The following is a 17,563-nucleotide window of genomic DNA, read 5'->3' on the forward strand; positions in this document are numbered from 1 at the left end:
CAAATTTTTGTTAAATTAACAAGATGTTATGATTTTTAATTGTAACAACAATGTTATGACTGTCATGAAATATATAAGCGAGTGAGTTTTGGAACATTGGGTTCACCGTTGATCCAACATCCATAATGTAAGACCTATGTTGCATTATGGAATAAAATGTTATAAAAAGTTTCTCGGTGTATCTTGAATTCCTTATTTACATACACAGTACTTGACAACAAATACCAGGACATCAAGTAAGGAAGAAGTTATTTATCTGAGCCACATCACCCGTCAATACTGAGTACACATTGTCAAGTTTTAATCACAGTAAGTAACAACAATCTTATTTTTAAAAGAAGCATTACATTGCACATCTGGACCTAGCGACTTGTTTATTTTCAACTCTTTCAGTTGGTTTTCAATGCCAGGGATACCTATTTCTGTGTCTTCCATAAAGGGCTTTGTATGGCAGTTGAATAATGGTGTGTATGTGTGATCCTCCTGCATGAAAGAATTTTTAAGTGTAAAATTTCACATTCCAACCTTCCTTCTGCTATGTCCTATTGACACACTCTAGACTGCTGATAAGTGACTGGATAGAAGCTTTTGACCGCCTTAGTTATTTCACATAGGACCAGAATTTTCTAGAATTCTCTGCAAGATCTTTTGCTATCACACAACGGTGGAAATTATTGTATGGTTCACGCATCAAACTTTTAATTCCTCCACGTCCATCAAATTACTTCAGGGATGTTTTTTCAGTAGTTGGAGAGAACTGTCAGCATTACTTGCACATTCAGATGATTTATAGGAGGAAACTCCAATCCCAAAGACACTATCTGTTAAAGTTGACCTTGTGGTAATTAAAGAAAATGATGCTGCAGTGCAGAAAATAGAAAAGAAGCCTGTACCTGCTATTTATGTTCTGCAAGCCTACATTAATTCAAAGTAGTTTCACTCTGCAGCAGCACACCACTCTTTCTGTTGCAATGAAATGCCCAGAATGTGTGTGTGATGGACTCCACTAAGTTAACAACATTCTAACAAGTGTTTGTAGTTATGATCATCCAACAAAACTGCAAAACAAATTGTGGGATTTTGAAGGTGCTAATTTTGCAGTCCAAAATCACAGTGAATACAGTATAAGAATGACAGCTGTTTTTTTTATTGTGACAATGGTTATGATGAAATGTATGGTTTACAACTGTCACTATACAGTCACTGGTATGTGTTACGTGGAAGAATGTCTGCAAGTCACCGAGGCTCTGGGACCCTCTTAATATGAGAGACCTGACAGCTGATTTTTTTCAACTTGGAGTTAAACAATGTTAATCAAAGGCTGATCCAACACTGTGACTGTAGCAAGTTCCAAAGACATTGAGAGTGTCCTGTAAAACATTGAGAGTGTCCTGTAAAACACATGATATTCCACACAACACAAATGAAGACCCTGCTGAAAGAATAACAACTTTCTATGGATTAAGACTAGCTATAATAATGATGAAAATTGATATTCCAATAGCCAAAAAATAATTTGTGGGGAAACTGGTCAATGGATATTTTGCAAACAATTATCTCAACCTATTTGTAATTGGACGCATACAGCAGCCTGTCTTCTTCCTCTTCCACATCCTCTGCCATCCATCGTTACCTAGTACCCAAAGACGATGATCTCCATCTATCTACTGTCTTCACTCCTAGCAGTGTCATTTTCTAACTACATCCTCATTGTTAAATGGATCTATAACTCAGCTGTTCTGTCCAAATTAACAAGCTAAGTAAGTTTATTCATTTTTATTGCTGGATGCATAGTGGTAGCAGTGCTTGTTTCAACTTACATTTTACCCACTGTTTATTAGCAGCACAATCGTGTAAATTTTGATTTGGAACAATGAAACATCAGAAATAATGAAATACTTTACTTGCAAGCACAATAACTTTGCTATCAAACTTGACAAACAAGTTGCTGGAAAAAATTTCAACTATGCAGTGTTTGGCAACTATAAAGGTATCTATTAAATCAATAAAGTAATTATATACAGACTAGGCATACTGCCTTAGGGAAACACAGTGGTGGCCTTGTAAACTATTCTTGTTATGTGTTTCAACCTCAAGCAACACAAATGTTATCACCAATGTTAATGATATCTTTTGTGTCATCTGAGAATGAAATATATAAAAAAAGGAAAATAATTATAGACACATATCCACTATGTCTGTCTGCTGACCACTCACTCAAGAATCTGAATAACAACATTAACAGAAGAGCTATGTCTTTAAAGATATAGTAAGAAAAATACAAGTAGTTTACCATTTGTCACATGACACCATCTGTAACACATACCTTTGGTTTTTGAATATGTGAGATCTTGAGTAGTCAGTCTAAAGTACCGCTGCTTGAAGTTCTTACGCCCGAACCTTTTCCGACCTTGGGCCCGCTTTATCATAACTCTATAAGAAATAAAAAGAAACCACACAGTTGAAAGGCCTTTTCTTTTTTACATGGAAATGAAAGTATACATTTGGATTTATATATAATGTACATTGTGGCAAACAGTGCTTCATGCACAATTCTGGACAGTAATTATGTGTCTATCAGTGTATCTTCTTTATACAATTGTCAGTGGTTGCTGAAAAACTTAAACCCTTAACATTGTTTCCAAAGAGTACCCCTTAACAATGGAGTGCATTGATGTAAATCTCTCATAGCTAGGTGCTTCCAGAAGTACCAGATATGTGGGTTTGGGTCTCAGCCAACAACCGCTCTTATCCATCAATGAAGTTCGTATCAATATGTATTATGCAGTTTAGTAACTGAGTGCATCTAGGCATTAACTATGCTGTCGATGCATCACTGTCTACTGTGTTATTCTCCTTATGGGTACAAGTCCCACATGCTTTACATATATGTAAAACAAATTACTAACTTGGCTGTTTACACCTTTAAAATTCTCATTACATACTTTAAATAATTAAATGTGAAGAAAGGAAAAAAAAAAAGCCTTAGCTACCTAATGTCAACTAGCAACATATATCTCATAGCTACACATTTCAAATACCTTTCCTGCTCAACTTTCGTGTTTTGCAAAACTGCACATGACAAAATCTATTCACCAATTCTGACACAAAATATCCTAGCTCTAGAACTAAGGTTGCTAATGCACACTAACATGATGACATGTAATCACGGCAGAATAAGGATGTGCAAAATAACTTCATCAGCATTTGTCTGCCAAAGGGACAAGAGAAAGGAAAAGTTTTGGTTTATTAATTTCCTACTGGCAACACAGTATTTACATGCAGAGCACAGGCCCAAAACATAAAAGAATGGGGAAGGAAATCAGCCATCCCCTTTTCAAAGCAAGCATCTCTTTAAGCAAACTGGAATGCCAAGGAAAACCTAAATCTGGTGGCCGGGACAGATTTGAATCTTGGTCTTCCTGAAAGGGAGTCTAATCTCTTACCATAGCATCACCTTGCTCAGTACGACGACAGAATGGGATGCACAGATCCTGAACACCAGACAATGTAGTAATGTCCTGGGTTAAAAGTTATGCCATTTCATTATGTATCATGGAATGAGTGTATGTGACAACACTGTTGTTCAATAGATAGAGATGTAAACATTTTTGGGGCTCATGGCACAATTTGACAGGAGTGGGTTATGTGCCGACACTACGTTTCACACTCTCCCTTTCTTTCATTCCATTCTAAACCATGCAAAACACTACACAGCCCTGTACAAGCAACCACCAATCATCCACATGATAAAGACCTACAATTGATTTTTTATAAAAACTCAGAGAAAAACAAAAGCTAGGCACTATCTTTTCTATAACCCCTATGAGTGCATGTTCTTTCTGTATTATGATTCCTACTTGGCAAATAACTAGCCAAAAACATACTGCTGCAATGTATTTTATTCGTGATGCATATTTGACTCTCAAACTGTGTTAATTAATCCAATTTGGGCCACCAGTTGGACAACTGACCTAGCCATCTTCTTCAGGTGCTGTGAATAATGGTTCTATGTTTACTTGAAAGCCTGGTCTATAGTGATGGTAAATGTTTTGAGTGTCAAGCCCCAACTTACAGCATGGAGGCAAACTATTAGTGCTAACCGTATTTCACATTCTGCTCACAACTCAGGTAGGTAGCAATCAAAAGCCAGCTAGTTATACCACATTAAGAAGTTCACTCGAGCCTATTTAGTGGAGATAGTACAGATATGAACACCATCTATATACTGAAGTATTTTAGTCAATGTGGGAAGAGCTGTTTCTAGAGCCACGATGTACACAGCGCACAGGGTGTAACAAAAATGCACAGCACAAATTGCTGGACACATTCTTCACATGTGGCGATGAAATTATGTTATACGAACTTGGGCCTGGAAATGCTTTGTTTCCATGTTACAACTCATTTTCTTTAACTCATTAATCATGGGAAGCACACAAGCACAGAAAGTCAGAATCATGGGGAACATGCACTCTTGGTGACATCTCGTTACGTTGTGCACTGCCAGTGTTTTGTTTTGTGTGTCCCTTTTGCCAAGCGATGTATGTCATTGTTAGTTTACAGGTGACATCTACTGTCTCAGCCATCAGCATGACCATTGGAGCACAGGGGTAACTACATAGAGTTAATCACATACTTGGCTCGTGCAATGGCAATGTATACAAACGCAGAGATGGCAGATGCCCATTTGATGTATGGATTAGCTGACACAATGGTGCTCGTGCTCAACGCTTGTACCGGGAGAGACTTCCAGGGTGAAGGTGTCCTGACAGGAGAACATTTGAAGCCATTTATCATAATCTTGGGGAACATGGGGCTTTTAAGCCTGATACTTGCGACCGGGGAAGGCCTAGAAAGATGAGGACGACACCACAACAGGAAGCGGCAATTCTTCATGCTGTTGATGACCGACAAGACAAGTAATTGCAACACTAAATGTTGACAAGGATATCTGGTGAGTGTTACACAAAAACCAACTGCATCCGTACAATTGACACTGTGTGCAGGCACTATCAGCAGCTGATATTTCTGCACAGGTACTCTTCTGCGAATGGTTTATTCAATGAAGTTTGAACCCTAATGTGAGCGCAACAGTGCTGTTCACAAATGAAGCGTCGTTTCAATGAGATCAGATAGAAAATTTTCATTTTCATAATATGCTTGTATGGGCAGACATCAGTCCTCAAACAACTGTTGAAACAAGTCCTCAAAAACTTTCAGTCAATGCTTGGGCCAGTGTTGTTGGTGGCTGTTTGGTAGGGCCTCATTTTCTTCCACCCACACTTGACAGTAATTTCATAGAGAATGTTCAACCTGATTTGTTAGCAGATGTGCCTTTAGCTCTGTGACATAACATACTTTGTGCATGATGGAGCACCTCATTTTGGTGTTAATGTACAATGGTTTCTAAGTAACAGATACGGTGAGAGATGGATAGGTAGAGGTGGACCAATCGCTTGGCCTCCATGCTCTCTGGGCATAAACCCACTGGACTTCTATTTGCGGGGGCATTTGAAAGCTCTTGTGTATGGAGCCCCAGTACAAGATGTTCAGAGTCTCCTTGCCTGTATTATGTATCTGCTGTGAGAAAAAGTTGCCTATGGTATGCTGGTGCATTTTGTTTGTGTGTGTTTCCCATGGTTATTGAATTGGAGAAAACGAGTTGTAACATGGAAACAAAATGTTTCCAGATGCATGTTCATATGACATAATTTATTCGTTTACATGTGAGGAATGTGTCCTGCAGTTTGTGCCATACACTTTTATTACTACCTGTATAGTAAAGGACTGAGAACTGCCCCTTGTTGGAAGCCAGTTGAGACACTGCAGGGGCACATCATTTTACCTGGGAACTTTAAGAACATCTTCCATTTCAAAATCATACACTACTCCATAAATCATTTTTTGCAGGTCACCTACAGCTCTCAGTTTATGGAGCAAAAAATCTATGTTTACACTGCCATAAAAACTCCCTTGATGTCCTGGAACATAGCTGTGGACTTTCCATTCTTCAAAAAGACTGTCAACTTATGTATTGACAAAAGAGTAATAATGTCAATTGTGTCTTTTCCCCTTATAAACCCAAACTGGGAAGTAGCCAGGAGGTTGTGTGACTCCTGCGATCACCACTAAAATCGGTGTTTAACTAATCGTTCCAGTGTTTTCCCAATTCTACCTAACCACGATATTACTTCATATGACCTCATGTGGCCATTATTGCAAACAAGGGGTGATGTTACAGTTATAAAGTAAAGTGGTGCTTACGGAAGGCGCATCACATTGTGAATGATTTCATCAAAGTTGTGAATATACTATCAAGTGGTCCAGCATAACTAATGATAAGCCAACTGAAGTACTCTCATCCCACCTGCAGTAATACTGTGGTCAACTAATACAAGAGGAAAGAGCAATGAGTCTGTATGAAGTTGTCTGACAACTATCTTTGCCTCTTTTCAAGACTGAGACAATTGTGTGTGTTCTACAAACTTCAATCAAGTCTTTAGAATCCCGAAGTTGATTATAAAAATACAAGAGGAGTGGTAGCGCATTGGACAGCATGTTACGTATCATAGTGTAGTGTATATTATCGATCCCTGGAGAGCTGTCTGTGGCTGAGTGATTTGCTCTCTTCAGTTCTTCTACGTTAAACAGACACAACAAGCAGTCATCACTGTGGCGGAGGCCTGGTGCACAAGTGAGCGGTTGAGGATATAATGAAGGGGCAATGTTTGATCAGTGAATTCATCTAACCAAGGTGCTTCAATTGGAGATTGGTCAGATGCTTGTTCCTGAACTTATCAATTTTGTGCCATAATTCTGTGTTACTACTTTCTTTAGTTAACTCATTGTAGAGCAATGTAAATTATCTCCTCATTTTCAAAAATTCGTATCTTTGTTTACAGTCAGAAATCAGTGCTGAAATTTTTACAGTACTTTGCTATCATACAGGTGTACAAACTGCAAAAATCATATTTTTATATTCAGTCCCATCTGAGATAACTAACCCCAAACTTTGCAAAATATGAAAATTTTCAAATTTCAAAAATTCATAAAAAATTAATGAAACATTTGTAAGTGTGTTTGCTGTATATGAGGCTAGTAGTGTATGATATCTAACTATAGGAAAAAAATAGACTCTCATAAATCACTCCTTGTTTGTTATTTTTGGGCTTAAAAATTGGATTTTTGAAAATTTGGATACCAGACTTTGGAGGTCATATTGCCTGGTTATTTTTGAATTTAGGGTATTTTGTGTCATAGACAATGTTGTAGAAGGCACTTTTCTAAAAACAGTTATGTCAATTGCAATGTTGTAACTTAACCCAGTGCAGAGACATTAATATTTTTGCTAACATCTCTAAACTGAAACACTGCCGTGCACTTACAAACAAAAATGGCCACTATTCAGTAAAGGTGAAAGGTAAAATTTTTTAAAAAACTTTTTTGGAACTTCTCAATTGTAGGATAATCAAATATAAAAAAATTAAAATATTTAAAAATGGTCAAGCAACCAACTTAATTTTTATTGGACCACTTCATTTAGATTGACCCTATTAATGGTGCAGCACTCTTTGAAGAGGAAACTCGTTTCAAGGGTTTGCTAAAAGCAAAAGATTATTTTTTTAAAAATTTCATTATTATTATTATTATTTTGCAGCTCTTTCCCTTAGTTCTTGGTAAATGTTTGGAAATACATAGCTCCAAACATGATTCTGGCTCCAACAATTATTCAGAACATTAAATCCCAACACATTGTCTCAGGGAATCTTGTCAGTAATGAACAAGAAAACCACATAACAACTGTGCTGGTGAAATATTTAAATAGTGCATTCATATGGTTATTAATGACAAATACTTATTACTACTGACTCTTAAGCCACTAACATTAATAAACTGTACATAGTTATTGTCATGAGGAACCGGCATGATGGTATCACACTTAACTAACATCTGCCTTCTACATTGACATAACTACCACCAAATGATCAATTTGGATGAATGGGCATAGGCAGAGGGTGTATACTGGCATCTCGCAATATCCTGTTGCAGAGCATGCTCTACAACATAAAATTTGTGACCCGAGTGCCTGTTTCACCACATGTGCTATCTGGAATCTTCCCCCAGACACCAGTTTCTCAGAACTCCGCAGGTCAGAACTAGCACTACAAAATGTCCTTGGTTCTCACCACCCACCTGGCCTTTTTCTTCCATCACAGCATTTCTTTACTGTAACTACTCTTTGCTTCACTCTGTTTTAGTTTTCTACATCTTTCATTGTTTTTCCCATCTATTTTTTTCACCATTCCCTCTCACCCCCACATAAATGCACTAAGCTTCTCACCATTATTAACTCATGCATGATGTTTAAGCAGTAATCTATGTCCACACATTACCCTGTCTTCCACCTTTAAGCTATCAGGTTTTCAAATCTCGTCCGATGCAGTCCCCAACAATGTCTCTCCTTCTCATTCCATATGGCAAGTCTCCCCTGACCTACGGTTCTGGATGACTTCCCCGAAATCTACCCCTTTTCCTAGACCTCTCCAGTCCTTTTCCTTCACCCCTCTTCCTTCCCATTCAACCCTTCTGCCTGAAGGAGCCACTGGCTCTGAAAGCTTGACAATTATAACCATCTTTTATGTGTATGTTCTACCGCTGGTTGGTGAGAAATTTTTTTATCTATTCAATTAAATAATCACCTGAAGGTAGGCATATTAAAAAGAAAAAAAAAAAACTGATATCAGGTGACATGGACAGGGCACACACAACTAACTTAATGTCCACAGATTGTTCCTCCATCCACCCAAACACCATTTGGCACGATATGGTGGTGGCATTGTCTTGGATCCGAGTGTAACAGTATGGGAAAAGGAGGGGAGGGGTCCGCATGACAAACTATTGTCAACGAGTCAATTCTTCAGTTACTAATGTTAGTTCTACAAACTGATATTGCTTTGTGTCACCTAATTAATGCTTTTCATGGTAAATTAATTTTCTAAGATTTTTACACTGAAGAGAAATGACGATTAAATGAGACTTACATTCCTTTTAATAGTTTAAGTGATGAACATGGTCAACTAAGTATGAAAAATGACTTTTCTTGGGACTGATACAACTTTATGATGATTGTCATTTTCGGATGAAGTTTAAACTGACATCAACTTGTGACTCTTTTAGTCACATGTTTTCACCAAAGCATCAATGTCTTCTACCAGTTTCTGAGCACTGCTAATTTGAAGATAAACTTTTAAGTTGAAGTGTGCCAGTGAGCTTCTGTGGTTTGATTTTATTCTCTTCACTGAGGAAGAAAGTTACTTGCAGAAGTATGTAGGTCCAAACATCGACATAATCGTAGCTACAAACATATAACATTGTGGAAAGTTATGTTGAGGAAAATGTTTATCCAAGTCTATGAGAATTTATTGCACAACTGCCTGTGACACTGTAAGTCTATAAGTTCTAACCATAGCTGGCATTCTGCACTGGCATCTCATAAACTGATGTTGGTGTTTCTGAACTTTGCCTGCCATCATGGTGCTTTTCATTGATTTTAAAATGAACTGCTCTACACTAAGCACCGCACCATAAGAATACATGTTTTTGGGTAAGGCTAAGGCAAAACTTCTCTGAAGACACTGCTCAGTTTGTGCTTCCCTGCACTACATAATGATGTCCAACAGCCTCATTTTAATGGGGGCACTCATTACGCAGGCGGCAACCTAGAGCAAATGCTCATACTCGTCCAGCCACCTCCTGGACAGGCCTGCTGTAGGAAAACAAAATGACATACATTATCAAGCAGTATGTTGCTGTGTTATTCACCAGTGAGAGACCATAGCACATGTAAAATGGACCTCATGTCATCTCATTGAAACATTCCCCACGTAATAAGATCTCCGCTATATGCCTCACTGAAGCCCTACTGGCAAGCAGGAGGATGGTTTGCAACACATTCACATTCTGCAATCAGCATTAGCAATGTTTACTGCTACCGATCAGTGTGAATGATATTTTTCTGTCCTTATCCAACTTTGGTGTTCCTGTGTGCGCACGCCCACGTGCACATTAACCTCTTTACTTTTGACATTCAATGCAGAGGTACATGTATGGAGCACGTTTGTGTACATAACAGTGAAAGACGGTTCTGGATGATATGGCTGCTCCCTGCCTCATGATGATCGGCATTGAAACAGTGATTAGCTACATGGAGGCTCATGTCTCCATTGTTACAATATGTGACAGAATGGTGAACACTTTCAACATGTGATTGTTGTCCATGGCAGATTACTTTAGTTGCAATGAAATTTTATCCATTAAAAAACTCCAATTACAACCTCAATAAGGTGGGACATGAAAACCCCTCTGCGTGTACAATCAGAGAGATGGAATGACCCGTGCATAGGACTCATTTAATCTGGTCGCAACAAAATGTGCTGAAATTACATGTATGAACAATGGAAAATCCAGGGCACAATAATGACAATATTACAAAAAGGATACATTGCTACTCACTATATAGTAGATATGTTGAGTCACCGACAGGCCCACACACATTCATGCAAATGCAGCTCACACAACTGCCTCCAGCTGCTGAAGCCATGAGCTGCATTTGCGTGAATGTGTGTGTGTGTGTCAGTTTGTATTACAGAAGAAGGCCTTCTGTATGAAAGCTTATCTCTTTTGTAGTCTGGTTGTTGTGCCTGCTGTGACTCAACATCTCCACTACATGGCGAGTCTATCCTTTTCATAATGTTGAAATCACTTGTATCGTCATCCTGCATTGAACTGTCGTGTTGATGGCCAGCACAATGTCTGATAACTATCCAGTCACATGACACATCTGTTCCATTCATTGTTATGGTACAGTGCCCCCCCCCCCCCCCCCGACACTGCAGCTATCTAGCTATCTCTAGTTCAATTGCTTGTGAGTGCTACGAAATTTAATATGTATGGCCCATTCTTAAGATCATAATGCACTACACTTAAGTGTTACATCAAGCTGTATCTCACATGAGCATGCAGTTTTGTGAAGACACGAGAGGAACTGGTGTAGCTACAAGGGATTTATATGCTTTCTCTAACTTAAGCTACTGTATAAATACAGCTTTGTAACTAAACTAATACCAGCTTCTGTCTTACTAAATAAAGGTTCAGTAGTTCACATCTAAAAATATCATGACAGGAAGTCCAAGATTCCCAAATAAGATTGCCAAGTGGTGAATAAACTCAACAGATTTCAAGATAAAAGTACACAAATATTCATTATTATTAAAAATTCCTGATAAAAAATTTAAATATATTTGATAACAACAGAAAAGGTACAGAAAACGAAAATATTAGTTTCAAAAATGATCAAAATTTTTTTTCAGACTGTCAACAGCATCGATATACTTCGAAAAATGCACGATACACACAGTGTCTTACAATATATCGGGTGGTTCTAATTAAACTTTCCCTATTTAACATGTTATAACACAGAAACTAATTACTGTACGAGTACCAAACTTGGTGGCATTAATGTCAAGGGCATGGGGAAGAGAAATAATGCACAATAAATTCAATTGAAACACTTTTAATGTGCTGCTATGGTACATCATACCATTACAAACCGGAACCATTATTGCTACAAAAGGGGCTCAATACGGTGCCCATTAGTATCTAGAAGAGTCTGAAAGTGCAGGATTGCATTCTGCACAGCAGCATCAAGCATGTCCATAGGTATTCAGGCTACCTCTCGTGATATGCTGTGCCCTAGATCAGCACATGTGCGAATGTCCCTCTGGTAAACACTGTCCTTCAGGTAGTCCCACAACTAAACTTACAGGGTGTGTGATAAGGTGATCATGCCAGCTAAGCACCAGGAAAATATCAGCTGACAATTTGATCGTTTCCAAATGTGTTTCGAAGAAGCAGGTGAATTTCTTGAGCGTTGTGCAGTAGGGGTCCCATAAAAATTGTTGAGTTCAATGCTTCTCTCTCATGTAGAGAAGTTATTACATGCTGGCAAAGCGTATTGCAGTAACGCTGGCCAGTCACACTGAAAATCTTTGGTCCTTGAACACCAACCTGTTCAAAAAAGAATCAGCCAATAATGAACATAACCATGAAGCCACATGACACGGTGTCACGTGCACTATACAGAGGAACTTCATGCACAGTGGCTGGAGGTGAAGACCCTCACTCTCGGTAATTCTGTATGTTCACCTCACCTGCCAGAGAAAAATGATCTTCGTCTGTCCATAGGACGTTGAGAATGGTTCGAAGCACCTTCTGTACAGTGGACCATGCGATGTTCAACTGTTGTGACACAGTACACACACTGTCTGACGATTGGGAACTGTGCACAGTGTTCTCTGCCATGGCAACAGCAATTTCATCAACCACCTGTAGTGCACTGATCATCAGCCTCTTCCTGGAGCAATGCCCAGTTCTCCAGTTGATTCAAACATCTTCATCAGGCTCCGCATAGCAGGTGGAGAATAACGATCGTTCCATAATCCTTTCAGCTGCCGATGTTCTCGAAGTGCAGCTGCAGCATTACTGTTCTTTTCATAGTAGAACTTCACCAATAATGTCCTGCTCCTTTTATCCAATCTGGTGGGGTGTGAGAGACTATGAATGACAATGACTGATCATGGCACTTGGTGGCCACAGTTGGAACTGGATGATGGCACTGTGATGAATGGAAATCATGCATCCAATACTCTGGACATTAATGCTATTAAGTTTGATACTCATATGGTAATTAGTTTCCGTTATAAAATGTTAAATAGGGAAAGTTTTTGTAACCACCCGGTATTTATTCACAACCAATTTCAATCATCGATCATCTTCACAGTACTGGCACAAAAATGGAAACAAAATGAAAACTGTGAATATCAACACAAATTACCTTTTCATGAGAATTATTAGTCAGAAGAATTAACTGTACTTTCAAAAAATATCCACTGTGCCAACTTCACATGTCACACACACTATGTAACCAGAAAAGTGTACAATCTAGCTGACTTGCAAACATCAGAGTACGATACTTAATGCCGTAATATCAGCTTAAGCAAGCAGAAAACATACAGAGATGCACAGCACCATTGTTCAGGCACAACACCCAGCAGGTTAACACACAAGTGTTGATCAAAGAAGCTACAACCCAAAGTCAAAGAACAAGTTCCAAACTATGTGTACACTATAGTTTGGTCCCAGAGAGATACATATGCACTAAAATCACAATAAAAGAAATACAATAAAACATATCAAATTTATAAAAAAAATTCCTCCCTCTTTTTTGCATTTTTATTTATTTATTTTTCCTTTTTTATCTTTTCACTTCATTTCAATACAATAATATTGAATACAGTAGTCACATGATACTGTTACATGATATAATGCCACATGATAAAAACAAACCAACCATTTGGTGAAAACCACCACGTAACAAAATACAGTCATGTACAATAAAATGCAATACAACAGTCACAAGATGCTACTGCAATGTCACATGATGCTACTGCAATGTCACATGATGCTACTGCAATGTCACATGATGCTATTGCAATGTCACATGATGCTACTACAATGTCACATGATAAAAACAGACCGACTATTTATTAAGACCTACAGCATATGAAATGGTATGTGACATTGAAACAATCATATTAGGCAATCCGACTACCATAAATCATTCAGACTGGCAGCAGCAAATGACTAAAATGTGAAATCCACGTCAGAAGTGTGAGGATACGAATAGTGTAACCACATGAGGAGCTGCATAGTGTGTACACTATGATGTAATATAATAATCACATGATACCATTAAAAAAAAATCCAGTGGTATTACAATGTCACATAACAAATGAAATATTTGGTGAGAACACAACCACAATAAAAAAATGTACATAGACATATAATGTTAGAACATTATGAGAAGCAATAACCACAAAAAAAGAGTGCATAAAAACCAAACAACAACCAAAACAATTTCAGTGTCAAGTTCGTAGCAGAAGTTCTGGACAAAATCTAATGTAACCAATGGAGATGCCAAGGCTAAAATAACTTAACGGTGTCATACAGAAATTTAATCAATCATATAATTACAACACTCTATTACATAACATTGTGTTGAAATGAAGTGAAGTGAAAAAGAAAAACAGGAAAAATTAAACACACAAAAAAATCAAATGGAAAAATAGGGAGGAGAGAAAGAAATGTACTGAGAGGGAGAAAAAAAAATATTTATCCATTTGATTTGCTTTTATTGTATTTCTTTTTTGTAATTTTAGTGCATATGTATCTCTCTGGGACCACACTACAGTGTACACATAGTTTGGAACTTGTTCTTTCAATCTGGCTTGTAGCTTCTTGATCAACACTTGTGTGTTAAACTACTGGGTGTTGTTGTGCCTGAGCAATGGTGCTGTGCGCTTACTGCAGAGTTTATGTTTTCTGCTTGCTTAAGCTGGTATTATGGTGTGAAGTGTCTTTTTCTGACATCTGTAAGTCAGCTATATACTTTTCTTGTTAAATAGCATGTATGACATGCAAAGTTGCCACAACAGATAGTGCACTTAATTTTTCTGACTAATAAGTCTCATGAAAATGTAATTTTTGTTCATATTCACAGTTTTCACTTTGTTTTCATTTGTCTGCCTGCATTGTGAAGATGATCGATGGTCGAAACTGGTTGTGAATAAATATATTATATGACAGCACAGTGTGTATCACGAGTTTTTTTTTAAATTGACATGAACCAATAAATGAACAGCATTTGACTACACAGTCCAAACAATGAAGTTGTATTTCCAAAACTGAACTTCATACTGAAGTTTGTGTCTACTAATTGACAATATTTCACACTCTTTTTTTCTCTCTTTAGAAATACAAATTCTTACCTAACAAACTCATACAATGGTACCTCAATGTATTGGTGTTTCCTCAAGATCACACAACTGCAAGGACAGGTTTGTAATGGGACAGGTCTGGAAGGAATTTCACACATTTTCAAAATATTTTACTATGTGGTGAGTAGGAAGTTTTGATGGAAAATGATTTTTCTCAAATATGTTAGAAATATTCATTAAGAATTTACAAAGCTTTCAGATGGGTAAATTATATGAAATGAAACACAATAAGTAAGTCTGTCAATATGACATACATACCACTCTTGAATGTATAATTGCATTTTCACAATTAAAATATTGTTTTTGAGTTAATACATCTTAAATTTGAAACATACAGCAAATCATGTTAACAGCTGAAGACAAATTTATTACTAATGAATCTACGTTATGTGAACACACATGCAATGGTGCAGGTACAAACACAAGAAATAAAGAAAGCTGGACGAGGAGTGTAAGCAATAAATCAAGCTCTTCAAAACACACCCCTGAGAAACGCACGTACGCACGCATGCACGCACACGCACACGCACACGCACACACACACACACACACACACACACACACACACACACACACAAAGTGAGAAAAGAACTGTAAACATAAATCTGAACCACCCTAAACACAAAGCTTAAAAATAGACACTATATTAAAAGGTTTTCAGAGATATAACATATATATGACCCCTACAAGCATGCCATCCATTGACTGTCACCACTGCAACTACTAACATCGCACAAAATTGTACTGAAGATCGACTGTGTGACAGAAGAATAACAACTTCAATGATTTATCAATTTGGATAATATTTCTACCATTTTCTGACCACACCCAACCAGGGAAGTCTCATAAGAGGACTTTTATACTTCAATATATATTGATGTCCTACTGTGAATTTCTGATCCTTTTTTAATGCTGTTCTGTAAGCTGGCTTAAACTAAGGGGATAAGTCAATTATTATCTGCAAAGTAGTTATAAAATTTTATTGTAATCAAATAGGAAACTTACAGGAACATCATTTTTCGACATAGTCTCCTTGCGTTTCAACGCACTTGTCCATCCTGATGCTCTCAAAAAAGAAGGTTCTTGGCTGAGCTGCGAGCCATGAATGCACCGCTTCTTTCACTGCTTCGTCCAAGGCAAATCGATAGCTCCTTAATGCCTGTTTGGGTGGACCAAACAAGTGATAGTCAAAATGGGCACAATCGGGACTATATGGAGGATGATCCAGTACTTCAATTTGAGTTTCTGGAGCATTTCAGCAGTGTGGGCAGCAGTATGCGGATGGGCATTGTCGTGCAACAGCACACCACCTTTTGACAGCAATCCTCAGCGTTTGCTTCGAATTGCAGGCTTTAGCCTGGTAGTAAGCATCTCACGGTAACGTACACTTTTTACTGCTGTGCCCTGTTCCCCAAAATGTTCCAGTACTGGACCTTATGCATCCCAAAAAACCGTAAGCGTCAATTTTCGTGCGGATGGTTGGGTCTTCAACTTTTTCTTGCAGTGCAAAATTGGATGTTTCCATTCCATACTGTGCCATTTACTCTCCGGCTCGTAATGATGGATCCATGTTTCTTTCACCAGTAATGATCCTGTCTAAGGTGTTGTCCCCTTCGTTACATACAAATGTTTTTTTTTTGCAGATGTCCAAGAGCGTTTGTTTATGCAACTGTGTGAGTTGTTTTGGGACCCATCTTGCACAAAATTTATGAAACCCAAGTCTGTTGTGGATGATTTCGCAGGCTGAACCACGACTTATTTGCAGACGATATGCCACTTCATCAACAGTTAATCGTCTGTCTAAGAGAGTCATTTCACATGAACGTTCAATGGTTTCTTCATTTGTGGTGGTAAACAGTCATTCGGCTCCTTGATTATGTGTAACACTTGTGTGACCGTTTCGGAATTTTTCAATCCATTCGTAGACACTCCATTGTGGCAAAACACTGTTCTTCGATGAATTTCAGTCCCAGATACGCCTTCTGACCAGAAAAAATTGGATCACTGAACATTGCTCTTCTTTGGTGCAAATAGACAGTGGAGCAGCCATGATCAACAGCATGGCAGTGATAACGAAACTAACCTAGCAGCTTGAAAATTGCAATGATATAACAACAAATAAACAAAGCATGCGTCATCAACATAAAATGACAGTACTACCAAAATAAACAAATATATACCTAAATTGCGGATAACGATTGACTTACCCTCGTACATACATGTGAAAGTTTTACTTTGTAAATAAAAAAGAATATATATAATGCTAATTTCCAATACTACACTTCCTACCAAAGTTAGTTTGTACCAACAAACAATTTAGCACCATTTTCCTGTTATTTTTTCTTGAAATTACAAGTGCTTGTGCTAATCAGTTTAATCTTCAACCATTTATAAAGCATCTACACAACATTTGTAAATATATAATACACATTTTGCTATCCGCTTTAAAATGCCTCATTTTCTTCTCCTGGCTTGCTCAACTGTCTTCATGCCTATTGATCCTACCATTATCTAGGCTGTTTTTTCTGCTCATCATCATCATCATCATCATCATCATCTTCTTTCCAACACTATTTCTCCTGGCCCTAGGTATGCAATTATTTTATCTCAATTTATTTCTCTGAATTTGCAGCTCTGGTTAGGCAGTTACAGCCACACACTGGTGCTCA

General features: G+C 37.8%; 1 protein-coding gene across 1 annotated transcript in view; it reads right to left on the reverse strand.

Moving 5' to 3' along the window:
• The window catches only part of LOC126237142 (GTPase-activating protein), a 157,415-nt gene that overhangs the window by 40,769 nt on the left and 99,083 nt on the right, over window positions 1-17,563 (reverse strand). The window contains exon 14 of the mRNA XM_049946973.1: window positions 2,327-2,433. Within this exon, the coding sequence (XP_049802930.1) occupies window positions 2,327-2,433 (107 nt within the window). The remainder of the gene's footprint in view (window positions 1-2,326; window positions 2,434-17,563) is intronic.

This window comes from Schistocerca nitens, chromosome 2, assembly GCF_023898315.1.
Source record: "Schistocerca nitens isolate TAMUIC-IGC-003100 chromosome 2, iqSchNite1.1, whole genome shotgun sequence".
Lineage (NCBI taxonomy): Eukaryota > Metazoa > Arthropoda > Insecta > Orthoptera > Acrididae > Schistocerca > Schistocerca nitens.